Consider the following 24,971-nt stretch of genomic DNA (forward strand, 5'->3'; position numbering starts at 1 on the left):
GCATATCATGGTCTTTGATTATTTGTTTACAAATTCAAGAAAGACTCCTGCTATGCCACACATCCACCCAAAAAAACACAAGGCGGCGCACTAAAGATTTATTGTGGGATAAACTTTATTGGACCAGAGACTATACAGTAAAAGCTTATGCCACAAGAATTCTCATGGAATTTAGGTTTTCCCTGGATTCTCTTTTACTATTTGTTTACCTAGAAAAATACACAATGTTGGTCATCAAAGTCAGTACTAAGTCTTCCCAAAATAGTCTGTTTTGTTTTAAGGGTACAACAGATGAACTTCCAAGTTCTTACTACTCAGATAGATTGTACCTGCTGCTTGCTACTCTGCACTGAGTCAATTGTGGTGTAACTGCCCACCCATGCAAATCTCCAGTCATAACTTTACAAAGTTTTCCTTCCCTCCAGCATTGTTCAGTAGCTAAATGTGCTTTACAGGGTTGAGCAGCAGCATAGAGGCAATGAAGTTGCAAGGATGTCACTTACGGAAGAATCCTGTACATGTCTATACAGAAGTAAGTCCCATTGATTTCAATGGAGCTTACTCAAGGCAAGTGACTATGGGATTCCTGCCTTAGTCTGCCTTGCTGCCCTGAACAGGCCCACCCAACAGGATATTTTATGCTTTTTTCATTTGCATCCTTTAAAATGTCAGTTCTAAATTAGGGGAAATGTTCATAATATTTTATTATTAAACCACAACTATGTTACATAGCTTTTTTGGGGGGGTCATGTTGCTCCATTCTCCATTTGCAGCTATGGAAGGTACCCTTCTCACTCCACTTAGTTATTGACTGAAGCAGAAACAGCAGCAAGTGTGGGAGGTGGCCTTTTTGGCAGTGGTCCCCAGACTGTGGAACTTTCTCCTCTTGCAGCTCTTTAGCCTCCAACCAGCAAAGCTTTCAGTGGGTTTAAAAAGCCCATTTATTTCAGAATTGCCTTCTCCTAAATAAAGCCTTCATTGTTAGGGGGGCAGAGGCAGGGGGGAACTGCCCATCTTAAAATAGTTCTTCACATTTGCAGGAAATTTACATTGCTGATCTGTTTCAACTGGTCTACCTTTTCAAATATTTGCTAACACTGCTGCTGTTGCTGGGTTTTTGGATTGCTGTATGTATTGCTTTTATGACATTGTGAACCACCTTGAATGGGCTGTGCTCAAAAGGGGGCAAAGGGCCTATAAATAGTATTATAAATAAAAGGGACCCTAGGTGTCCAGATGTAGGCTACGTTTGAAGGAGATCAAAGAGGCAGCAAAAGGTAGGGAGAAAAAAAGATTAAGCGAAAATGAGAAAGGAATGAGTCAATATAATCAATTCCTTTGGTACAGCCCATATTCATCTTCAGCAAGAATAGAGTCATCTTCAGAACACTATTACCATGACAGAGATCTTGGATCCTTTTTATTTGAAGGACATAACAAGATACAGCTTCCAGATGCTTCTGTACCAAACATGATTGGATCAAGACTGTTGAAGTCAGTAGCACAACCAAAAATGTTGTGAGCATCAGACCACTGATTTAACTGCAAACATCACTGTTAATAAAAAAAGGACTTTTCTCCTCTGTTTTGTGGTTTCTTAAAGGTGGCTTATTAACCACAGAAGACCCAGTTTTTATACTACTATTTGAGTGTTAAAATGAGAAGGGAAGAATGAGATGTCTGCAACTTACGAAATTGACATGGTACTGTAGTGGAAACTGAAGTACAAAGGATCAGGGAGTGCTGTCATTCTAGAACACAACCAGCAAAAAGAGCCTGTTTTTTTGTTTTATTAGGGCCCTATTTGCATGACTTTCATTCAACTTGTGGCAACTTAGGTTTTGATCCATCAAGGGGCTGGTTTCCAGCTGTGTTTCCATGGCTTTTAGCACTGGAAGCAATTGCAGCTCCTCAAGGCAAACATAAATACACAAAATAGTTTAGCATGCAATCTTCCTAAGGGAGATGAACTGGGTGACTGTGGAAGTCCTTAAAACAAACATTGATGTACCTGTACTTGGAGACAGCACCTGCTTGCTGAAGAACTCAAGAATTCAAAAGCTTGCACATTTTTAAAACGACAGAAGCTGATCTATCATATCAGATAGGTGTGCCTCCAACTTGGACCTTCAGCCTGCTTGTGGTGTATGCTTGCACGGAAGAAGGCTAGTGTTTCTTAAGTCTCTATAGCACCAGCAGGACGTGTTTGGTCTTCCTGCTGCTGCTTAGTAACAGACTAAATGGATGCTACTCCTCGTCGACAGAACTGGACGCCCAAACTCCTCTTGGAGTTAATGGCTCCACATTGATCCCAAGGCCAAATTCGTTTGGCAATCACGTTGCGGGGAGGGGGAGGGAATGATGAGGTTGTCGACCTATTCGTTAGGGGATGCCAACTGGGGTGCGGGGTAGGGATGAGAAAGTCTAAGCAATGACTGAGCCTGTCAAGGTTGAAGAGCGTTGAGAGATCTGGGCCTTTGCGTTTCGGGGTGTCGCCAGGATCTTGGAAGCCCTAAAGTGAGTGGCTATATGTTTTGGGGGCTGGGGTGATGGTGGAGAAGTGCACCGGAGAATGATATTGCAGATTTGCAGGCCGTGACCCTGAGCTGCGTCTCTCGCCTCTCTCCCTGCGTCAGAGTTTGCCACGGGCGCGCAACGTGGGATTTATCACCTGCGCGTCTTTCTCCCTCCCCACCGCCATCCTTGTCGCCGGAGCCACCCCAGCAGCGCCCCCGCTTTCCCGGCTCCCTGATCGCCAGCTGCCCGTTCCGCCGATCTCTTCACCCCAGCGTGCCCATTGCGCCCTGCATCCTTGCTGCTGCGGTGGTGCTGGTGGCCCCTGTTTATCCCCTCCCTCCTTGATCCGTGTCTCCGGCCCCTCTCTGACGTAGCAGCAGGCTAAGAGCGGGGAGGGGGGGGGAGGAAGAGAGTCGAGGAGGAGGGAGGGAGGGATGGATGACTCACAATGTTATGATGCGGTTCCACAACACACAGCCACATTCGTCTACCGACGAAGCACAAAAGCAGCCCTTCGGCGGCCCTGAAGCTGCGCTCGCCTGGACGCGACCCATCGCCGCTCGGCAGCAGGAGCAGGAGCAGACACGGACAGGCAGCTCCCCGCCGCCGCCGCGCACACGCGCCCGGGCGCAGGTTTCAAGGTGAGCAGCGCGGAGGGCAAAGCCGGCGGAGGCGGAGGCGCCGCCGCTGCAGCTGAAACTTTGCCTCCCTCGCTCGCGGGGCTCTTGGGGAGTTGCTCGTTTCGTTTCCACCACCGTGCCGCGCCGAGAGAGCCCGATCCCCGCTCCCCAACCCCCCCCCCTCCGGCCAAGTCCCTCTGGGAACTTCGCGACGCCAAATCCGCCTTTATTTTCCTTCCGCGCAGGCAGCCACGTGAGTCAGACTCTGCGGTGATTAACGCCTCGAGCCCCCCCCCGCACGCCCCCACACCTGGGCTCCTCCCACTTCACTTTTTCTTACCCCTGATTTCTCCCTTCTTCCCCCCGCCCTTCTAGGAGAGACGAAGTGGACGGGTGAAGTGCGAAAAGCAAGGTAAGAAAGCAGCGCGCAGGGCTTTCTGCTGGGATGCTTCTCGCGCGGCATTGCTCTGGACCCGGGCTGCTTTTTCTTTCGGGAGCCGGAGTTGCGCGCGGCGTTGCTGTTGCTGCTGCAGGACGGATTGGGAAGCGCTAATGGCCCATGTCCGCACGGTGGGCAAATGCATGAGGCTGCTGCTGGAGCTTCCGAAAGTCAGCTTTTGTGGGAGAGGAGTTGTAATGCCGCTTTGCTGCCGATAGGGGGCGCGCTCGCGCGGCCGAGAGTCGCTGTCAGAACGGGGGCGGACGGGAGGAGGCTTTGAATGAACACGCATGGAAATGACGTCGAGGCCCCGGTAGAGGGCCCTCTTGCAGCCACAATAAAAGGCCCGTGACAAGGGTGGGTCGGAAAAAGGAATATTATCCGAGGCTGCTGCTCGTGGCGGGGTGGGGGTGGGGGTCGTTTAGTGCAAGGGGCAGCGGGGTACATCACCAGAGGGTTGGGTTTAGGCAATGCAACGTTGAAAGGTTGCTCAGAGGCCTTAGGGCACTCTGCATATTTCAGAATGTTTTCCAACGTTGCCAGAGTCATTGGTTATGTGACATGCTGTGTAATAGCAACATCTACAATTGGAAGGCTGTAGCTCAGAGGGAGGACAGCTGCTTTGCATGCAGAAGGCGCCAGGCAAAATCTCTGCACAGGTCTGCGACAGCCCCCTTCCTGAAGCCCTGTCCCCAGTTAGCATAGGCAACATTGAACTGGAAGGGTCAATGGCCTGACTCGGTATAAGGCAGTAAAAGCAGAAAAGCTGTTTCTTAATCAGATGGGCCTTTCAGATCACGGGCATTGCAAAACCCAAGACTCTGATTCTGTGCAGGCTTAACTGGGAGCGAATCATACCATACTCAGTGGGATTTATTTCTGAGTAAACATACGTAGGCTTGAGCTGCACAGATACAATTATGCTTAAAGCAAAAGCATAATGAAACCATGGCCTTAACCTACAATTAAGGTTACAAAAGTTGTGAGGATAAGCTGAACATGTTGTTCAAGGCACCTGAGTTGTGGGCCTGTTTATGTAAACAATGAGAACAATAGGCTGAGCCAGGGATTTGAATCGTGCAGACCCCAAACCGCTTAGCACTAAGGTCCTGTCTCTCTCCAAGTTCCCTCTTGAATTTGGTAAAAACCAGACTGATTCCCCCCCCCACACACACACACCTCGTTTTCATTGACTTTTTATAGAGGTGGATGGAGGATTCTAATTACCGAACTGTCTGAATGTGGAGCGAGGGCCAAGTGGTAATTATTCCAGATGAATCCACTGAGCTTTCTGTCTGCTCAAATACACATTCCATGCTGTGTAGTGCAGGACATGCCATAACTTCCACCTCCAGAAGAGGCCTAGATCACCTCCTCCTGGGTCTGACACACACAGTAGGCTTCTCCCAGGGCTGATAATTGCTTGCCGTTGTCTCTCCACAGGTGACTCCGCTTTCGGTCTGGTTCTCATCTGGGGGGGCCCTGGCAGTGCAGCCCCCCCAAACTTCACTTTTCTGAAACACGGCTCTAGCCAACCTGCTTCGCTGTTTCACTTGCGACCGCCTGTGTGGGGGCTGCACAGCGCCGGCTCCCCCCCCTAGACAGGGCATTGCTCTCCAGCCTGTCATGCCCAGCTGTGAGCCAGCGCCACCCGCTGCCTGCCTCCCTACCAAGACCTTCCGCAGTTACCTGCCCCGGTGCCACCGAACGTACAGCTGTGTTCACTGCCGGGCACATCTGGCCAAGCACGATGAGCTCATCTCCAAGGTACTTGCCTCCCTGGGACATGGCAGAAAGTTTAGCTACATCGCTGTTATTTTATCTGTGGTCTTCCTGGATCTCTGGCATTGAGTGATTCCCCCAAAGCAGTGCCACCCCAGGGCCCGACTAGGACACTTTCTAAAAAAAATGGCACCCTACTGGTGGGATACCTTGCTAGCAATACCTATCGGTCTGTCCAGGAAGAGAACTAATCTTTCTCATATCTGGGGATTTCTGCCTTGAAGCAAAGCAGTTGGGTTTGTGGGGGGAGTGGGTCAAAGAGCCTTGCAAAGGAGAGGGTCGTAACTCCTATACTTTATTTCCACAGTCTTTCCAGGGAAGTCATGGTCGCGCCTATCTTTTCAATTCTGTGTGAGTCTCCTACTGCAATTGGTTTTATTTGGTGTGGGTGGGGATGCGGGGGAGATTGGAAGAAGCAGAGCAGAGGCAGAGGGAGAGAGGTGGTTTCGTTTCGCACCGGAAGAATGTAGATCACTGCTACATCTCATCCGTTCCTTAAGAAGGAGGGAAATATAGAGTGATGCTGCTAGGGTAGGGTGGGTTAGGGTTACATTTGAGTATTTCCAGGGGGAGGTCTTATATATGATGGCATTTATCCATCATACCTCACTCAGCATTCCATACTATGTAGGCATTCTGATGATCTGAGCTTGACATACTGAGCTCTGGAACTCAAGAGGAACAAAGCAACATTACCTCTGAATATGTGCCCCTCAGCACCCACTCCCTGGGGCTTGGGATAAGGGCATCAGCCAGCAAGGATGACATCTAGCTAGCGTTACACCTGAGCCATTCTCTTTTTAGAAATGAAGCACATCTAAGAGAAATTAAATAGTGCATAATTTCTGTCATTGTAGTCTTTGTTCCCAAAGTCTCATGGTCATTCCTTAATTCAGCGCTGGATTCCTCCCTACATCATCCTGCTGAACTTAATGGTAGCACCACCAGACCTTGCACTGGAACTCCTCACATCTTGCTTTGTGTCCTTGCAGCTCGCTCGCTCTCTTGGGTGCTGGCTCAACCATCCACAGGATGTTGCACTCTTGACCTTCAAGCATGATCTACCCTTGATTCTGAATTGCTGGCAATGAGAACTCTCTTCCCTCTGATCTAACAATTAATCAGAATCTCTACAGAGCGTTTCTTATCTATGTTGTTTCCTTCAAGATGAACCCTTCGTTCCTCTGCTCTTTTGACGACTCTTACTGAATGCATCTGCAAAAGCCAATGTATGAGTAATCTCCTGCCTCACTACATAGAGATGTGCCAGAGGAATGCTGGTCATCCTTCAGACTTCTCTAATATATGCAAAATATAGCTCATAGTGCAGAAGGCTCTCTCTAGGTGCCTCCCTGTGTGCCATGGTTTTGACAGTGAAGAAAAGTACATAGTTTTTTCTTCTCTTCATTTCTAATTGGCCTTTGGCAGGGAGAAGGCCTAGTTCCAAGGCAGACTGACTGAGTCATACGGATCTTGCATTCCTCTGCCATGCTTGTTGAACCTAGCCAAGCAAACTGTTGTTTTGGAGTGGCGAATTCTTTCTGCCTGAGAAGTAGATGCTCTTTTCTCAGTGGTAGGAACCTGTGGGATTTGCAAAAGCAAGGACCTACTGGGCCAGTTCTGTGGGGAATGGCAAACTTTTACAGTTTGTGGAAAGTTCCTATTGATAGTTTCGTATTGGTAAATTGACCATTGTCTGACAGCTGGCGCATTTAATAAGCGAGCGATGATTCAATGGCTCTTTCCCCCCGGTAGCATTCTGGTTTTGCCCTTACTTGGGCAAACGTGAATGGAACAAAACAAAATAAAATAAAAAATTCTTTCCAGTAGCACCTTAGAGACCAACTTTTGTGTGCATGCACACGAAAGCTCATACCAAGAACAAACTTAGTTGGTCTCTAAGGTGCTACTGCAAATAATTTTTTTATTTTATTTTGTTTTGACTATGGCAGACCAACACAGCTACCCACCTGTAACTGGTGAATGGAACACTTCATCTAAACAAATGTTATAGAATAGCTTTTATTCCAGCTGTGAAACTGGGTTTATCGCCCTTTTGGATGTCACCACAAAAAAGAGAGACAAGGAATGCAGTTATGGTGCCTTACACCTCACGGGAGAGTTAGTCTGAAGTAATTGATGGGAGACCAAATCTTAGTGTAAGGGTAAGATCTGAATTTCTTTCCCTCTGCCCCAGAGCCCCCTGATTCCACATCTTAGAAGAATTTAACTTTTCTTTCAATGTAGATCGGTTTGAAATCATGAGGGGAAAGCACTAGTCTTTTGATGGTCCTTGGCTCCAGTAACTCAAGTCTGGCTGCCTCCTGCTTCCACCAGGTTGATCTGCTTTATCATGCCAAGAGGGCATTGGCTAGGATAAGAACATGACCTAAAGACATACGAAGAGCCCTGCTGGATCAGGCCAGTGGCCCATCAAGTCCAGCATCCTGTTCTCACAGCGGCCAACCAAAATGCCTTTGGGAAGCCTGCAAGCAGGACATGAGGATTCTCTATATAGTAAGAGATTCTTATGACGAGCTGAAGAACCTTATATTTAGGAGATGATATTTGTACTTTCCAGGGCAAATGCAAGTGACACTTCCTGAGTTATTCTAGGTTCCTTGTTGTTTCTAGGCCCCTGGTTTAGCAGGGGAGCCTGTTGTTTTGTTTCTTTCCCCCTACTGTTGGATTGGAGAGCATTTTTAAGCTTCCCTGAAGTTTATACCTTTGGCACTTCCTATGGCCCTCAAGTTGTCATAGGCTGAACACCCTATGTTTCAGCTGACAGAACAGCAAGCTTTTAAGACAAACTCCTAAGACAATTGTTCAGCTGGCTGTGGTAGCCTCTGTGTTACAGCTAAGCATGTACCATCAAGCCTGGGACGAGGCAGAGATATCCTGCCTTGAGTAAAGATCAAACACATCTGTCAGAGCTTTCTCTTCCCAGGGACCAGTGTGGAATTGGAATGGTTCTTTCGCTACAATGTGAATGTGTTCCAGTCACACTGGGTATTTCTCCTCATGGCCACAGGAGGCCACTGTGGGATTGAATTCAGAACTCTTCTCTTGTTTTAGTGCCCCATCTTGGTTCCTAGCAGAATAGGCTGGCTTTTCTTTTCTTTTTCAAGACAAACGGTAAAGGCATGAGGAAGTGATTTATTTGTTTTATTTAAAAAGCTTATATGCTGCTCTTTCCCACCAGGTGGATTAAAAAAGTGGCTCACAATGTAAACTTATTAAAACCACGTCAAACATGATTATATTTTAAAGCCATATAAAAACAGCATATTTATACCACTAGTATAAAAGAACCATATGTATGGGAACAGCATTAAACACATTATCAAGCTGAAAACACTCAGCCAAAATCCTTAAATCTATTTATTTTTAAAGCTTAGATGTGACACTTCTGCATCCTAAAGAAAATAGGTGCTTAATAGGTTTTTATCTGGAAACAGGAACTGCTGAGATGTGTTTTGGTTTCTCATACCCAATTGTGTAAGTCATGTTTCAGTTGCTGAGATCGTTCCATAAACCAATCACATGAAAAAGTGATGAGGCTTGAAATCCTTTCTTCTTCTTCTTCTTCTTCTTCTTCTTCTTCTTCTTCTTCTTCTTCTTCTTCTTCTTCTTCTTCTTCTTTTCCTCCTCCTCCTATTTTTTTTCTGTCTGTATGTGTGTGTGTGTGTGTGTATGTGAGCAAATGCACAAGTGTTAGGAAAAACATAGTTCCTCACACCCTCTTTGCGTAGTGTTTGTGCTAAACTCCCTGTGAGGTAGAACAGAGCAGGGTGGAACTCTGAGAAGGATAAAGAGAGACAGTGCCTTCTAATTTCTTTGACTGCAGGGTTAATGTGGGCTGTGGTCCGGCCGAACAACGTCTCTTGCTCACCGGTCTCCATTCAGTCGCTGACATTTTCTGCGAAAGCTGCAAGACAACACTGGGCTGGAAATACGTGAGTACTGAATACTGGTAGCTTACAAAGTCTAGACAATAAATCCCCTTTCAAAACAGGATTCTTGCAAGCAACCTTGTTGGAAAGAGTCAAAACGAGGCAGCCATGGAAAACCTGTCTCTGACTCTGCTCAGTTGGGGAGAAGGGCCAGGCTGACCCCATGCCCTGCATGTGGGCAACAAGGTCCTTTTCAAAGCCATTATATTTTATTTATTTATAACATTTATATACCACCTTTATTTTCCAAAGATCTTAAGGTGGTGTACATGGTTCTTCTCTCCATGTCATCCTCACAACAACCCTGTGAGGTAGATTAGGCTGATTGATGGTGACATGGCTTAGTGGGGATTTGAACCCTGCTCTCCCAGGTCCTGTCAAACCATTACACCACACTGGCTCTTAGAAACCATGGCACTTAGAAATGTCAGCCTCTAGCTGTCAGGCCACACTAGTAGAAGCTCTTGATTCCTACTTCCCCTGTTGTAATTGTGGGTGGTTTTTTTGTTCACACACCTCTTATGAGAGCAACTTTTGTGTTTTGGGTGCTGCAGATTCTACGGAGTTTGTGTGTGTGTGTGTGTGGTTTTTTTTAGGCAGATATCTGAAGCAAATGGGGTTAATTCTCCCAATCTCCTCATTTGCCAGGAACAAGCCTTCGAGACCAGCCAGAAGTACAAAGAAGGGAAGTACATTATTGAGATGTCACATATGGTGAAGGACAACGGCTGGGACTGAGGGGGACTCTGGGCGCACACCCTCCTGCGTAGCATGCCTTGCCCTTTCCCAACCCCACATCCACAGCTGGCATCCCGGCACAACCAACCCACCCCACCCCTCACCCCAGCCCTCCTGCATAGCATCACCCGTGGGAGTGGAGATACCAGGACCCTTCTCCCAAACCTCTTGTACTTTCTAAGAATGCTGGATTCGCAGAGTGGAGGACCCCACCCCTGCCCTTACAGCAGAAGGGGAAGCTCAGAGGGTTCAGGGGACAGTGCTGGGGGTGTTGGATTGGATTCCACGTGATCTATATGCTGCCCTCCCCCCCGCTGACAGCGCCTTTCGGGCGGAGCAAGCAGTGGCATCCAGAACTGCAGGCAGGTTTTGCACTTTTGCAGTCCGTTGCGTAAGACAGAACGCAGTCCTTCCTGGAGCAGGACGGAAAGGGCTGTGGGCACAGGGCAAGCTCTTGAGGAGATGCCATGGCTTAGCAGCAAGTGTTGCATGAAGGAGGTTCTAGGTTCAATCTCTGGCATCTCCAGTTGTTGTTTTTTTAAAGAACCTCACGGAACGGCTAGAACAGGCTCTCTGCCCAACGGCCCTGGATAACTGCTGCCGATCAATATTGACCAGGTTGAGCTAGAAGGGCCAAGAGGGTCTGAGTCAGGAAAAGGCAGCTTTTTATGCTCTTCTCCTTTCTTGGGAGAAATAAAATTTGTGTTTGACAGCCTACCAGTGTTGGGGAGAGGAAATCCCTCTCAAAGAGGAAACAAAGGGATCCTAGAGGTAGGGGGGGGGGAGCAGCCCCTCTCCACATGGAGCCATGGTAGTTCACAACCCCTTTCACCCCTCCCGTTCCCTGACACTGCCGTGGTGTTTACCCCCCATGTCTACTCTATGGAGTCTATTTCTTTTGTTTTGGGTCGCCGTGTGCTTGTGAACCTTGGGCACCATGGCTCCCCCACATCCCCCCACCCCACATGAAGACAGGATGGGGGGCAGGTGGGGGTAAAGCCTCAGCACTGTCACCAGCGCAGGATATATTTCTTTTTGTATAATAAAGGTGTTTTATATTTAAAAAACCCAAACAAAATCAAAAAGAGCCATGCTACTAATGGCTTCTCTTTTCCTGCTTCCTTGCGCGGCTGCTGCCCAAATCTAGCAGTTACATTCACAAGGATTAAGCTTGCTGGCCAAACGTCCCAAGAGGACTTCTCTGAAACAAGAACGGCTGATGGCTTGAACTTGGAAATCCCACTAATACTTCTTTTTCTTTTAAAGTAACCAAACATCAGCACCATTGGGATGAGCATCTGGAAACCCACATATACAATAAAATACAAGCTACAAAGTTTCTCCCCATTTGAAAACTTATCAGAACTGTGTGTGCCAAATTACCATATTCCAGGAAGTCGCTGCCCATGTCTTCCTTTCCACATCTAGAATGAGTCAGAGCTTTCTTTCCCATAAATTTTAACATTTACCAGCAATTCGGCAACTTTGAGAACACAGGAGACACCCAGTTAAAGAAGCGGTAACATTTATTAGGCAATAGGTTGCTGTAACTCCTCGGAACAGTCAAAGGTGATTTGCAAGAAAGCAACAACCCTTCAGTTTCCACTCAGGTGCCAAACCATGTTGGCCTGTGAACTATCCTAACCCAGCAGTTGATGCTGAACAGCCCCATATATATTTGGGGTGGATGGGAGCACTTCAGCTGTCACAGGAGCTATGTTGTGCTGCTGCTGGGCAGTATTCGTTTTCTCAGTTACACCTTCCGTTTGCCTCACATAGCAAGGCTCCATGCCTATCCCCTGAATATTGCCAATAATGGACGTATAGAGGCTTCATGCTGCTGTGGCCACCCACCCAATGCCCTTTTTACATTGCACTGCTTGCGTTGGGCTCAGACAGTAGCACAATGTGAAAAGAGCCTTGGACAGGGGCCATGCCCAGTGCCTCTGGAGGCTCTTCACGCACTCTTTCCCTCTCTCCGAATTCCTATGTGGGAACAAGAGAACCACCTTCTCACCTCGCCCAAGACAATGGGGATTCATTTTAACTCTTTATCAGTTTGCTTTCTTTGGGGTGTCCTCTGGGCTGCTGTAGTGCCCAAATAATTTCAACCGTCCTTTCTGGTCTTCATTCAGCAGGAACATCCAGTTTGGTGTTTCTATAAGCGGTTTCAGAAGGTCCACCTAGAGAAGGAGGGGAGTAAAAGTAGATGGAATAACTTCTTTCTACTGCCGAACTGCTCTCTGTCACTGCACCCACCAGCTCCACTTCTACAGTGAGAAGGCTATTCACTAAGTGTGAACTGGAATGGCACAAGATTAAGGAAATGTCTGTTCTTGTTAGAAGATGGCTTAAAAAACTCCCTACTTGCCAGATCAGAAAAGTCTTTATTCTAGTGCAAGTATGGTGTCTCATTTGCTTAGCCACTGAACAGCCAGCTAGATCCAGAAAGTTGGATTCAACTCTTATCTCTCCCCACAAATGCCTCGGTGTCTTAGTATTCTTTTAATTCCAACCTGAGATTTGTGGGTTGTTGTTTTAATTCTACAGAGGATAATACTTTGCATCAAGATGAAAGTATAAGAAATAAGCCACCTTAAAAATAATAATCATTAGATATTAGGATAGTAGGATTCTTAGGGATGCAGGTGGCACTGGGGTCTAAACCACTGAGCCTCTTGGGCTTGCCAATTGGAAGGTTGGCTGTTCGAATTCGCTCGATGGTGGTGAGCTCCCGTTGCTCTGTCCCAGCTTCTGCCACCCTAGCAGTTCGAAAGCACACCAGTGCAAGTAGATAAATAGGTACCGCTGCAGTGGGAAAGTATAAACAGCTTTTCCATGCACTCTGACACTCGTCACAGTGTCCTGTTGCACCAGAAGCGGTTTAGTCATGCTGGCCACATGACCCGGAAAGCTGCCTGTGGTGTGATTAGCCTGTGTGATTAGAAAGCTCTCTTGGCCTGAAAGCGAGATGCGTGCCGCACCCCATAGTTGCCTTTGACTGGACTTAACCGTCCAGCGGTCCTTTACCTTTTTAAACCTTTCAATAGGATTCATGTCTTCATATTTCTGGGTATGGATTCAAACCATAGCTGTCAACTTTTCCCTTTTTTTAAGGGAAATTCCCTTATTCCGAATAGGATTCCTCGCAAGAAAAGGGAAAAGTTGATAGCTATGATTCAAATCTGTACCACCCGTCTCTTACTTTTGGCCCTACATACAATCTCATATACAAATACTGAAGATCTGGGATTTTCCATTTCCACCATGCCCTTGGAAGATTGAGACAAATGGAGAAAAAGTAGCTTTACACTCCAAATCATCTAGTAGGCAGCAGAGTCAGGGATAAGCAACATTAGGTTTCTTGATTCCATGTCTATTACTGTAGCTACCAACTAATCTTCACTACTGTTCAATACACAGAAGTCATTTTTCCATTAACAACAATTATGTGTCTCCGTGCCAACCAAATGCATATACAGTGGTACCCCGCTAGACGAATGCTTCGCTAGACGAAAAACTCGCTAGACGAAAGCATTCGTCTAGCGGGAGGCTGCCCCGCTAGACGAAAAAGTCTATGGGGCTGCCTCGCAAGACGAACAAATTTCGTCTTTTTTTTTTTCCGTTTTGCGGAGCGCGGCTCCCATTGCCGCTCCGCAAGACGAAAACCCCGCTAGACGAAAATTTTCGCGGGACGAATTATTTTCGTCTAGCGGGGCACCACTGTATTCCAATCTAGTGGTCTGGTGTATATGACAAGAGTGTGATTTACTATATGGGCCACAATATATGCTGAATGGTTGATATAGGCTATCACCATGCAGAATTTTGTGTGTGAACAGTCATACCTCGGGTTACCTACACTCCGGGTTGTGTACTTTTCGGGTTATGAACTGTAACCTGGAACGGATTAAGTACGTAACCCGGGGTACCACTGTATGTCCAAAAAGCAGCATATAAAGGCCTTACCATAGCTCTGCAAATATATGCAACAAAGTCCTCTGACAGTCTGTCCTGCAACTGTTGCCTGATGCAGACAACTGCTGCATGACTGGTTTGGCTGTGGTCTGTAAGGCTTGAGGGCTGAAGCATTAACTTGACCTGATCTGTTGATCCTATGGAATTCACTATGGATGCTATAAATATCACCGTGGGCCTCCAACAGGAACTTTGGGTGGAATTGTTTTCAAGTAACTACCAGAAGCTCTGTTGCGGCAAACAGGGTTGAAAGTACAGGGTAAAATACATGCTCTACCCAGAGGAACTAAAAGCAAATAGATAATAAGGGGCAGAATGGCAAACAGAGGTGCAGGTGTGGGAGGTTTATTTTCCAAAGCTATGAGTGCTGTCAGTCAAGGCTGGGAGTCTCACCCCACTGCCGTAACCACATCCCATGCTAACCACACCACAAGACCTTGGAATTTGATTCATGTGAACACTAGGTTAAAAAAAAGTTGTAACCCAGGGCAGAACTCTGACCCCCAGAACCAAAACCTTGCCTATTGAGACCTCTGAAAGAGAACCAGCAAACAGCTCACCAGTAAAAATTAATGCACATGTATTTATAACAAAGTGGCTAAGTGGTTTGGCTGGGAATTGTGCCATAAATGAAATGGGGACTGATAGTTTTGTGACGTCGGCTGGTGGGAAAGGGTGCCCTCATCTTTTACCAACAGGTCATTCACCTACCAGTAGTGCTGAACCTTGCAACTAGATATGAAGCAATTTGAATTTTTGGGAAATGACAACAAACTTCTGGAGCAAAGGGAGCAGAGAAAAGGCTTTCAAGTGAAAGAACTAGACAAGTGAACTGCACCACAAATATAATCTCTCTTCTCACACAAGTCGCCCACTCCCTACCCATACAGGCTTTTATATTCTACACCGGGGGTGGGGGAGTTATGCCCTCCGGAAGTTTCTGGACTACAACTTCCATAAGCACCAGCCAGCATGGCTAACGGTCAAGGACGCTGGGAGTTGTAGTCCAGCAACTCCGGAGGGCATTGTGTTGGCTACACCTCTTCTTCTACACACAGAGATCTTTGCTGGATCCCGACATTTTTTTGCAGTTAGTCTGCATGGCTTTCTTGGCTGCACAAATTCAGCGGAAGATAGCTGCAATGATCTAAGAAAGATAGTGTAGGCAAACCTCTCCGACACTGCAGTTCAGTTCAGACTGTTATATTGGTTGAGGCCATTATCTAATCACTGCACCTCTTTAAGAGGAGAACCGTATGTTTGACAGATAGCAGTTCTATGTTTATTCATTGCTAACTTCTAAAAATAATAATCAGAGGCAAGGACAACCCAAGGCATTAACAATCCGCAAAACCTTGGAAGACAAAAATACCAAGCTTGGCTTCATATAAAAGTAAAAAAAAAAAAACGTGTAAAAGCAAAAATAAATGTAATTAACAAAATCAAGATGATCCAGAGAAACGAAATAGAAGTATGCATGACTTTGATAGAGACAATTTCTTAACTGAACTCAAGCATGTTTTCCAAATAAATTAAGGTAAGTACAGTAGTTTACTGGGAGGACACCTCCAAGGATTCACAAGCATGAAAGTTTTGTTGGAACTGCAAGAAAATATTGCTGCATGTGACCGAGCTCAGGAGCAAGGAAGCTGCTTGTGAACGCAATACTACGTAAGGCAAGGATGAAAGCATTTGAAACTGCCCATTTAGCCAAGAACTTTCCCCTTTTCACAAAGAAACAAAACCAGCCTCTAGTATACAATATAGAAGACAAATAGTTAAAGAACACTGAAACACATCTCCGAACACTGATCAGCTTTCCGCCAAAGTTATATTGATCTAAACAGAAAAGGTAACACAGAGACCACCTAGAGTTGTTCCCTGAGATTACATATATGGGTTGTACCATAAGGACATCACATCACTTTTGAATAAGGCAGTTTAAATTGTAGTTACCTCATGTGACTCCGGAAGAAATATTTCGTCACTCACGGTTTTTGTTTGTTTGTTTAAAAAAACAAGACTGGTTCAAGTTTATTGCACCTAGCAACAGAATGGATTGAGTATATAGAATATATTTTAAAATGTTTTTAGAAGAGCACTGGAATCTAAAATTCTGACTAGGTGTAAAGACACAAAATCCAATGATGCTCACATGTCCAAACTTGAGTGTTAGGATCCTGTATACAGAGTGGAGGCAGTTTGTCAATTCACACTGATGCTTGAAAGCAGGTAATTGTGCATGTCTGTGAAATAAAGTTGGTGGGCTGCACATTTAAGGCCTTAGTATTTGGTGGCAGAGCAATCTATCATCTCTTCCAGTCTGTGCAGGATGCTCTGATTTTTCTCACACATTCAGGTGGTCTGATCAGAGTTTATGGAACAGTCACTCCAATACAACTGCCCCACAGCAGGAAGCAAGGCTGTAATCCCAACCCTTGCTACCTGGGAGTAAGCCCCATTGAATTCAATAGGACATACTTCTGAACAGACATGGTTAGGCTTGCACTGTAAAAGATCACCAGATCAGGGAGAAGTGTCCTTGATTAATAATGTTTTGGTTTCATGCTTTGTTCAGTCGTTCAGTCGTGTCCGACTCTTCGTGACCCCATGGACCAGAGCACGCCAGGCACGCCTATCCTTCACTACCTCTCGCAGTTTGGCCAAACTCATGTTAGTAGCTTCGAGAACACTGTCCAACCATCTCATCCTCTGTCGTCCCCTTCTCCTTGTGCCCTCCATCTTTCCCAACATCAGGGTCTTTTCTAGGGAGTCTTCTCTTCTCATGAGGTGGCCAAAGTACTGGAGCCTCAACTTCAGGATCTGTCCTTCTAGTGAGCATTCAGGGCTGATTTCTTTGAGAATGGATAGGTTTGATCTTCTTGCAGTCCATGGGACTCTCAAGAGTCTCCTCCAGCACCATAATTCAAAAGCATCAATTCTTCGGCGATCAGCCTTCTTGATGGTCCAGCTCTCACTTCCGTACATTACTACTGGGAAGACCATAGCTTTTACTATACGGACCTTTGTCAGCAAGGTGATGTCTTTGCTTTTTAAGATGCTGTCTAGGTTTGTCATTGCTTTTCTCCCAAGAAGCAGGTGTCTTCTAATTTCGTGACTGCTGTCACCATCTGCAGTGATCATGGAACCCAAGAAAGTGAAATCTCTCACTGCCTCCATTTCTTCCCCTTCTATTTGCCAGGAGGTGATGGGACCAGTGGCCATGATCTTAGTTTTTTTGATGTTGAGCTTCAGCCCATATCTTGCGCTTTCCTCTTTCACCCTCATTAAAAGGTTCTTTAATTCCTCCTCACTTTCTGCCATCAAGGTAGTATCATCAGCATATCTGAGGTTGTTGATATTTTTTCCGGCAATCTTAATTCCGGTTTGGGATTCATCCAGTCCAGCCTTTCGCATGATGAATTCTGCATATAAGTTAAATAAGCAGGGAGACAATATACAGCCTTGTCGTACTCCTTCCTCAATTTTGAACCAATCAGTTGTTCCATATCCACTTCTAACTGTAGCTTCTTGTCCCACATAGAGATTTCTCAGGAGACAAATGAGGTGATCCGGCACTCCCGTTTCTTTAAGAACTTGCCATAATTTGCTGTGGTCGACACAGTCAAATGCTTTTGCGTAGTCAATGAAGCAGAAGTAGATGTTTTTTCTGGAACTCTCTAGCTTTCTCCATAATCCAGCGCATGTTTGCAATTTGGTCTCTGGTTCCTCTGCCCCTTCGAAATCCAGTTTCATGCTACTATAGCTCTTTTGTCAGGTTTCATGTTAAAGATGGTTATAGTGGTTATATTTCCACTTAATTGAGCTTTGTTGAACTGAATTGGTGGCAATTAGTTGTAAAGCACTATGAGGAACCTGAGGGCACAATCCTGTACTTGAGTTACAGTAACATTAGCTGAAGGGCTTTAGTTTTGCAGAAATCCCATTATACAGACGGAATGCTGCTGCCACGGCAGATCCTTGGGTGGGACTCCCCCAGTACAATGGCAGAGCCACATTAGCAAAGCCATTTTACTGGAGAAGACATGCCAGTGGAACAGCCAAAATACAGCTATGCATCCATAAGGTCCTAGATTCAATCCCCAGCATCTCCAAGTAGGACTAGGAGAGACCCTGCCTGAAACCCTGGAGAGCTGCTGCCAGTCAGTGTAGGCCACATGGACCGAGGGTCTGACTCAGCATACGGCAGCTTCCTCTGTTCCTATGAGTCATGGGTGAGACATCAACAGCACAGAGGAGGAGCAAACATGCTGGACCCTATACCCCTTCACTCCACAGCTATGCCCCTGTTGACAGCGAAATTTTGCATCAGCCCTGGACAGGGCACATGAGATTTCCTTCCTACTGTCTTCAAGGGGGTGGGACATATTAGAAGATAGCTGGCCCTGTACAGACAGCTGCCCCACCGGCATCTCCATGAGATTAGAAACTGAGATGTGAAAGCTAGAAGCTAAATGGCACCTTAATCTTAGGTTATGGGTGCAACAATGGAATGTCTAGGCACTTTTTTATAAGAATACAAAGCAGAAAATGAAAGAACTGCAGCTAAAATTTTATGTTCATTTTTCACACGGTCTAGTCCTTCCCCTGCCCACCCCCCTAATATTCTTAAGAGGGTCTCTTCTCCAGTCTTCAGAGAGTAACTGGAAGTGGGGAGGCAGAAAAACGTCCTCCTTTCCTTCCACTCTACATTTTTAATCTGAAATATTAGGCACAGTGCTGCACCTAGAGCTCAGAAACTGCCCGTCCAAATGAAATTCCCTGTCGCAAAATGCGCCTAGATTCATGGGTAGGCAAACTAAGGCCTGGAGGCTGGATCCGGCCCAATTGCCTTCTAAATCCGGCCTGTTTTTACACAAGTAGAATGTGTCCTTTTATTTAAAATGTATCTCTGGGTTATTTGTGGGGCATAGGAATTCGTTCATTTTTTTTCTTTTTCAAAAAAATATAGTTCGGTCCCCCACAAGGTCTGAGGGACAGTGGACCGGCCCCCTGCTGAAAAAGTTTGCTGATCCCTGGCCTAGAACAATGGGAGTTTTGAACACTGCTAAGAGGTACCTCACCTTGAAGCTCCCACCCTACTCCACTCCAACTACTTAGAAATGTAATATCTTAGTAATCTATATATGCTATCAGAACATGAAATCTAATGGAGAACAAAGATTTCCAAACAAGCTATGTAAAAAATTTGCTGACTCCACCCCTGAAAAAAAATCAGATGGCATAAAGATCCTTACAGTATTATGTTATTGTTTCTAGATAGGGTTACTACCTACTAAAATAAAAATTCTAGTCCCTGGGCAGTCCCTGGGTTTTCCAGGACTCAGCAATTACCAGGGGGTATCTATTCACCCAAAATGCACAGCTCCAGAAACAAGCAAACTGAGGAGGGGGGAAAAACAACAACCCTGACATTTCCTGGTTTTTCTGACAATTACTTGAAGCAAAATAATAATTGGTCAAGTCAGTTCCTCTTCTCTCCCCAACCCCATTGGGCTGGCAACCAAATTTGTATACAGTCTAGTCTTGCTAGCAATACTTATTTAGCCAATTCCTTACTTTCTCAACTTTAATTCTCACTTTATGCAAACACATGATCCTCAGGGTCCCTTCCAACTCTGATTCTATGATTCTATCCCTCCATCTGTTTAAACTGCAAACCCCTTCAGGAAGCTGCTGGTTTATTATGTATGAACTGACTCTGCATTAATGATAATAAATAAATAAATGATTATTTGTACCCCGCCCATCTGGCTGGTTTTCCCCAGCCACTCTGGGCAGCTTCCAACAAATATTAAAATACATTACTGGTAAAATGTCACAGATTAAAAACTTCCCTAAACAGGGCTGTGTACCACCTAGTTCAGGCTTCCTCGACCTCGGCTCTCCAGATGTTTTGAGACTGCAATTCCCATCATCCCTGACCACTGGTCCTGCTAGCTAGGGATCATGGGAGTTGTAGGCCAAAAACATCTGGAGGGCCGAGGTTGAGAAAGCCTGACCTAGTTTAAAGGAACTGTGATGATGGGAACTGCAGGTCTGACTTAATACGGTTTAACATTGGCAGCATACCATAAACATCTACCTTGGTCAAACTGCACCCAAAGCAAGGATGAATTGCTTAGGTCAGGGATAACTCACACAAATACTTCTTAGGTCTTTTTCTCAATCTGTACAACATATATATATTGTCTGCACGGATTGAGCTCGTCCATTGTCAACATACCAGCCATTTGAAATTGCCTTTAGCCGCGCTGTGAGTAGATGCTTCTGCCACAGATGTGCATAAAACCCAGCAGCCTCTGCTAAATCTGAAAAATAAACCCCAACAAGTAACCTTGCATGTTTCCCCTTAAATGGGAAACTTTATTCCCCAAGGGGCAACAGTGCTGTCCTAATGAACATCACTTTCCCCCGGTCAATGCAAACAGGAACATAGGGGCTGATTTATATTGGATCAGTCTATGGGTCCATCTAGCTAAATATTGTCTACCCTGACTGGCAATGGCTTTCCAGGGTTGCAGACAGAGATATTCCCAGCCATGCCTGGAAATGCTGGGGGTTGAATTTGGGACCTTCTGAGCTACAACCATTACATGTGCTTGGTTTTTGCATAGGCTTGGGTCTCCAGTGGGCAAAAATGTAAACAACGCAGGCTAAAGAATCATCAGGTGGCTGGAGAAGCCCTCTAGATATTGGGAGCTTGAGGTCTTTAGAATCCCATTTTATCCTAGGCAGCCTTCCTCCTCAGACTTGCTGGTTGTTGAGCTACCAAAGTGTGGTTGTTGAGCTACCAATGAGGACATGCAAGAACCTCCCAACTCAAACCCCAATGTGTGTATGTCTTAGTTTGGGGGGATCCAAAAGCAGAGACATCACCTTGCCGACAAAGGTCCGTATAGTTAAAGCTATGGTTTTCCCAGTAGTAATGTATTGAAGTGAGAGCTGGACCACCAAGAAGGCTGATCGCCGAAGAATTGATGCTTTTGAATTATGGTGCTGGAGGAGAATGCAAGAAGATCAAACCTATCCATTCTTAAGGAAATCAGCCCTGAGTGCTCACTGGAAGGACAGATCCTGAAGCTGAGGCTCCAATACTTTGGCCACCACATGAGAAGAGAAGACTCCCTGGAAAAGACCCTGATGTTGGGAAAGAGAAGGGGATGACAGAGGACAAGATGGTTGGACAGTGTTCTTGAAGCTACCAATATGAGTCTGACCAAACTGCAGGAGGCAGTGGAAGACAGGAGTGCCTGGCATGCTCTGGTCCATGGGGTCACAAAGAGTCAGACACGACTAAACAACAACAATAAATATGAACCGAGAACACATAACTTTTTGAACACGTGATACAGCCCCCCCCCCCCAAGAGCACATACTCAAAGCACCTTTTGCATTTCCTGTAATGCAAACAACTCCATAACCATAGTGGCTGGAAATGTGGTGCCTTCATAAAACCCTTCCAGCTTTTTCTACTCTGCATTCACATTCACAAAGGAACGCAAGCCCTGAGAGGAAAAAGAGGGTCCGAGGTACCTTCGTGTCATATTGGGGGGGGGCAGGGAGAAGGGGTGCCTGCAATCCGGTTTACTCTTGGAGACCTGCAAAGGCTGGAGGGGGGACTCGCTCTTCCGGACTCTCCGATTCCCATGGGACACCTCTTTCCTGGGCCCAGGACACGGGAGAGAGTGGCCCCCCGAGGGCTCTTGGGGGACTTTCGCCTCCTGCTTTTTTCACCAGCCAAGGGTTGGCCGGAGGAAGCCTTTTCCCCGCCCTGCCCGGAGAAGCCTCGCCAAAGGGAGCTTGAGTGGAACTGGTGGGGGGCTGGAAGGACGGGGGCGGGGAAGGCAGGTTAAAGACTCGGAAGGTCGCCGCCCTCCGTTCCCCGGGGGTCTCTAGCAGTACTCCGGGCGGGGCCCCGTCCAGCCTTCGCTCCTCTCCACAGAGCCGCCACACAAAAACACCCCCGAACCCCCGCGCTTCAGACACGGAGCTTGTGCGAGGGACGCCGGAGGAGGGGAGGGGGCCCCCCTCGCGAGCCATTGGACGCCTTTACCCTTTCAGCAGCTCTCGGGCTTCTCTTCGTCTCTCGCCTCCGCCAGTGGCAGAGGTGGAAACTTGCGGGGAGTTTCCTCCCCCTTTCCCCCGGGCATGGAAGTGGAAGGCGCTCAAAGCAGCAGCTCCCGCTTCTCCTCTCCGCATTCCCTTCCGTCCATCTTGAATACTTGAGATTCTTGAATGGAGCGTGTGGGGGATCCGCGCCGTGCGGCTGCCATTGGCTGCCCGTTAACCCTTTAGAGAGGGGCTTCGCCTTCTCATTGGACGCGGTCCCGTTTCCCCCCCCCCCCGCCTCAACGCGCCGCCGCCCACCCCTCGCGCGCGCGCGCCCCCGGCAAACAGGGATTTTGCTACAACCTTTCGATCTGTTGTTGCAGCTTGTTTGTTTCGGTGGTCAGTGGGGAAAGTTCGTTCTGAAGCAGAGGCGCGCGAGGGGATCGTTGTTAGAACAGCAATAACAACAACAACTACTACTACTACTACTACTGCAACAAAGATAACAACTACTACAACAGTACCCTGCCCATTTGACTATACAGTACTGTATAACTAAGTTGTGTTGTTGTTCAGTCTTTCAGTCGTGTCCGACTCTTCGTGACCCCATGCACCAGAGCACGCCAGGCACGCCTGTCTTTCACTGCCTCCCGCAGTTTGGCCAAACTCATGCTAGTCGCTTCGAGAACACTGTCCAACCATCTCATCCTCTGTCGTCCCCTTCTCCTTGTGCCCTCCATCTTCAGAGAAGGCCCTATGCATGGTTCCCTGTAACTTCACTTCTAGCAGTGAGGGAACTGCCAAAAAACCACCAGAGCTAGATCTCAGTGTCTGGGCTAAACGATGGGGGTCAGGGGTGCCAACTTGAATGAAACGGGGGGGGGGGAATCAGGTTAAACCCCTCCCCTCATAATCGATTACAAGAAGCAGTGCACACACACCATTTGAATGGCAATGCCCATCAACTTGGGGGGCATCCCCCACAAATATTTTATTGGGGGGGGGCAAAGGGACTTTAGCTCCTAGGAGTTGGCTCCAATGACGAGGGTGGAGACACACAGAGGTAGTGAAATGGGGCGTCTTGCCTAGTTTACATGTGATGGGGATGAGGAAGCAGGTACCCACTTTTCCCTTGGCTCCTGGTACCAAGAAGGTGGGTGAGTGGGGTGCGGTGAAAGCAGGAGCCACTGTCTAAAAAGGGTCATGAAAATGTTGGCTCTTGCCTGCTTCATTTTGGCTCTGCATCCGCAGCAAAATGCCCTGGGCTGCAACTGCTCTCAGTGCTGGCATGCAGCTTATGTGCACTTTTGGGGGTGTTTTTGTGCTGTCGTTCTGCCTTCACTGGATGGTGACAACCCAGCAGATGGTGCTAGTGCCAATAGACATGTCAGTTTTGTTCTGACAATGGCCCTGTTTCAAAGCTGCATTTACACCTGTGGAGGAATAATTGCCCCCACATCCTTTCCTCAGAAGCTTTGAGATCACATGGGTGGAAGCGACTTTCAGCAAGGTAGCTGGGATGGTGAGTCCTGTCCTCCAGCAACAACTGGAAGGCTACAGGTGAGTCACCCCTGGTATCAAAGAACACATATTGTCTCTTAAGAGAACCAGGGAACTCCCCACAATGCATAGTTTTGCCCTTAGGCACTCTTATCAAATCCTTCACCCCAAGTGACCACAAATTAAAGGAATGCAGAGGAAACAAGTTGCAGACAGAACACGGGTGAGAAAGTCCTCACAGCCTTGTGTTGACATCTTGTGTATCTCAATTAGTAGGGCATTTCCTAAGAAAGGCAATACTCTCGACATAACAATTGGGACATTTTGTATTCACTTACACCCTGCGTGCTCATTGAGGCACATCTGTGAGACAAAGACTGTTCAGGTTTTCTGAATAAGTACCTGTTTTCTTTGCATATACTGTATTCCCAAAGCATCTTCATTTTTTTCCATTGAAGTGTGTCGGTTTGTACATCCATTGTTTTTATTTATGGCTATGGGAAAGGTAAAGGACCCCTGGACGGTTAAGTCCAGTCAAAGGTGACTATGGGGTTGCGGCCAGTCATGGGCACTGTTAAATAATGGTTTGGGTGGCAAATCTAAAAAAAAATGTAGTATGAACACTGACAACTGGGAAACATTGGCCTGCGAGTGCTCCAATTGGAGAACAGCCTTTACCAAAGGTGTCGTGGGTTTTGAAGACGCTTGAACTAAGGACAAAAGGGAGAAACATGCTAAGAGGAAGGCACACCTGGCAAACCCTCACCATGATCAACTCCCGCCTGGAACCCTATGTCCCCACTGTGGATCCAGAATTGGCCTCCACAGTCACTTACAGACTCACTTTAAAAACTGTATTTATGGAAGACAATTTTACTTGGCTACGAGTGATTGCCAAAGCCCCAGGTCTTTTGCGCTGACTCCCAATAACTCCTGTCAAGATGATCAAGGGTCTGGAAACCAAGCCTTATGAGGTACAGTTGAGGGAATTTGGTACGTGTAGCCTGGAAAAGAGGACACTGAGAGGAGATATGATAGCCATCTTCAAATATCTAAAGGGCTGTTTTCTCCTGCTCCGGAGGGTAGGACCTAAAGCAACAGCTTCAAGTTATAAGCAAGGAGATTCCAACTAAATACCAGGAAGAACTTTCTGGTGGTGAGAGCTGTTCAACAGTGAAATTATCTCCCTCAGAAGGTGGTGGACTCTCCTTCCTTGGAGGTTTTAAAGCAGAGGATGGATGGCCATCTGTCATGGATGTTTTAGTTGAAATTCTTGCATTGCAGGGGGTTAGAATAATAGAATTTTAGAGCTGGAAGGAACCCAAGGGTCTTCTAGTCCAACCCCCAGCATTTGACTCAAATGGTTAAAAT

General features: G+C 46.7%; 2 protein-coding genes and 1 long non-coding RNA gene across 5 annotated transcripts; 1 reads left to right on the forward strand and 2 right to left on the reverse strand.

Moving 5' to 3' along the window:
- Positions 1-1,665: 1,665 nt before the first annotated feature.
- LOC117042220 lies at positions 1,666-3,868 on the reverse strand. The gene is made up of 3 exons (XM_033141777.1): positions 3,707-3,868; positions 2,965-3,371; positions 1,666-1,751 (listed from the first exon to the last, which is right to left on the reverse strand). The coding sequence occupies exons 1-3, from the start codon at positions 3,866-3,868 to the stop codon at positions 1,688-1,690; spliced, it is 633 nt and encodes a 210-aa protein (XP_032997668.1). The 3' UTR covers positions 1,666-1,687.
- Positions 3,083-11,117, forward strand: YPEL4 (yippee like 4). Of its 3 annotated transcripts, none has more exons than XM_033158143.1 (6): positions 3,083-3,158; positions 3,513-3,549; positions 5,020-5,343; positions 5,666-5,709; positions 9,206-9,314; positions 9,960-11,117. In XM_033158143.1, exons 3-6 carry the CDS (start codon positions 5,203-5,205, stop codon positions 10,047-10,049), a joined length of 384 nt encoding a protein of 127 aa, XP_033014034.1. In that variant the 5' UTR covers positions 3,083-3,158; positions 3,513-3,549; positions 5,020-5,202; the 3' UTR covers positions 10,050-11,117. The 3 variants fall into 3 exon arrangements, with proteins under 3 accessions (XP_033014034.1, XP_033014053.1, XP_033014044.1); XM_033158162.1 differs by lacking the exon at positions 3,083-3,158 and adding an exon at positions 3,372-3,390; XM_033158153.1 differs by lacking the exon at positions 3,083-3,158 and having other exon boundaries at positions 3,445-3,549.
- LOC117051609 lies at positions 10,591-22,334 on the reverse strand. Its single transcript, XR_004427194.1, has 2 exons — positions 22,105-22,334; positions 10,591-12,232 (listed from the first exon to the last, which is right to left on the reverse strand). It is a non-coding gene; the product is annotated as an uncharacterized LOC117051609 (long non-coding RNA).
- Between the last annotated feature and the right edge of the window lie 2,637 nt (positions 22,335-24,971).

The sequence above is a fragment of the Lacerta agilis genome, chromosome 1 (assembly GCF_009819535.1).
Source record: "Lacerta agilis isolate rLacAgi1 chromosome 1, rLacAgi1.pri, whole genome shotgun sequence".
NCBI classification, from domain to species: domain Eukaryota; kingdom Metazoa; phylum Chordata; class Lepidosauria; order Squamata; family Lacertidae; genus Lacerta; species Lacerta agilis.

Excerpts from the sequence above, each read along its gene's own strand:
- LOC117042220 (XM_033141777.1), bottom strand. The coding sequence starts at position 3,868 with ATGCGTGTTCATTCAAAGCCTCCTCCCGTCCGCCCCCGTTCTGACAGC. Across the intron at positions 3,372-3,706 it reads GCCTCATGCATTTGCCCACC|GAAAATAAAGGCGGATTTGG; the intron begins GTGCGGACATGG and ends CCTGCGCGGAAG. Across the intron at positions 1,752-2,964 it reads TGGAACCGCATCATAACATT|AATGACAGCACTCCCTGATC; the intron begins GTGAGTCATCCA and ends GTTGTGTTCTAG.
- YPEL4 (XM_033158143.1), top strand. The coding sequence starts at position 5,203 with ATGCCCAGCTGTGAGCCAGCGCCACCCGCTGCCTGCCTCCCTACCAAG. Across the intron at positions 5,710-9,205 it reads GCCTATCTTTTCAATTCTGT|GGTTAATGTGGGCTGTGGTC; the intron begins GTGAGTCTCCTA and ends CTTTGACTGCAG. Across the intron at positions 9,315-9,959 it reads CAACACTGGGCTGGAAATAC|GAACAAGCCTTCGAGACCAG; the intron begins GTGAGTACTGAA and ends CTCATTTGCCAG.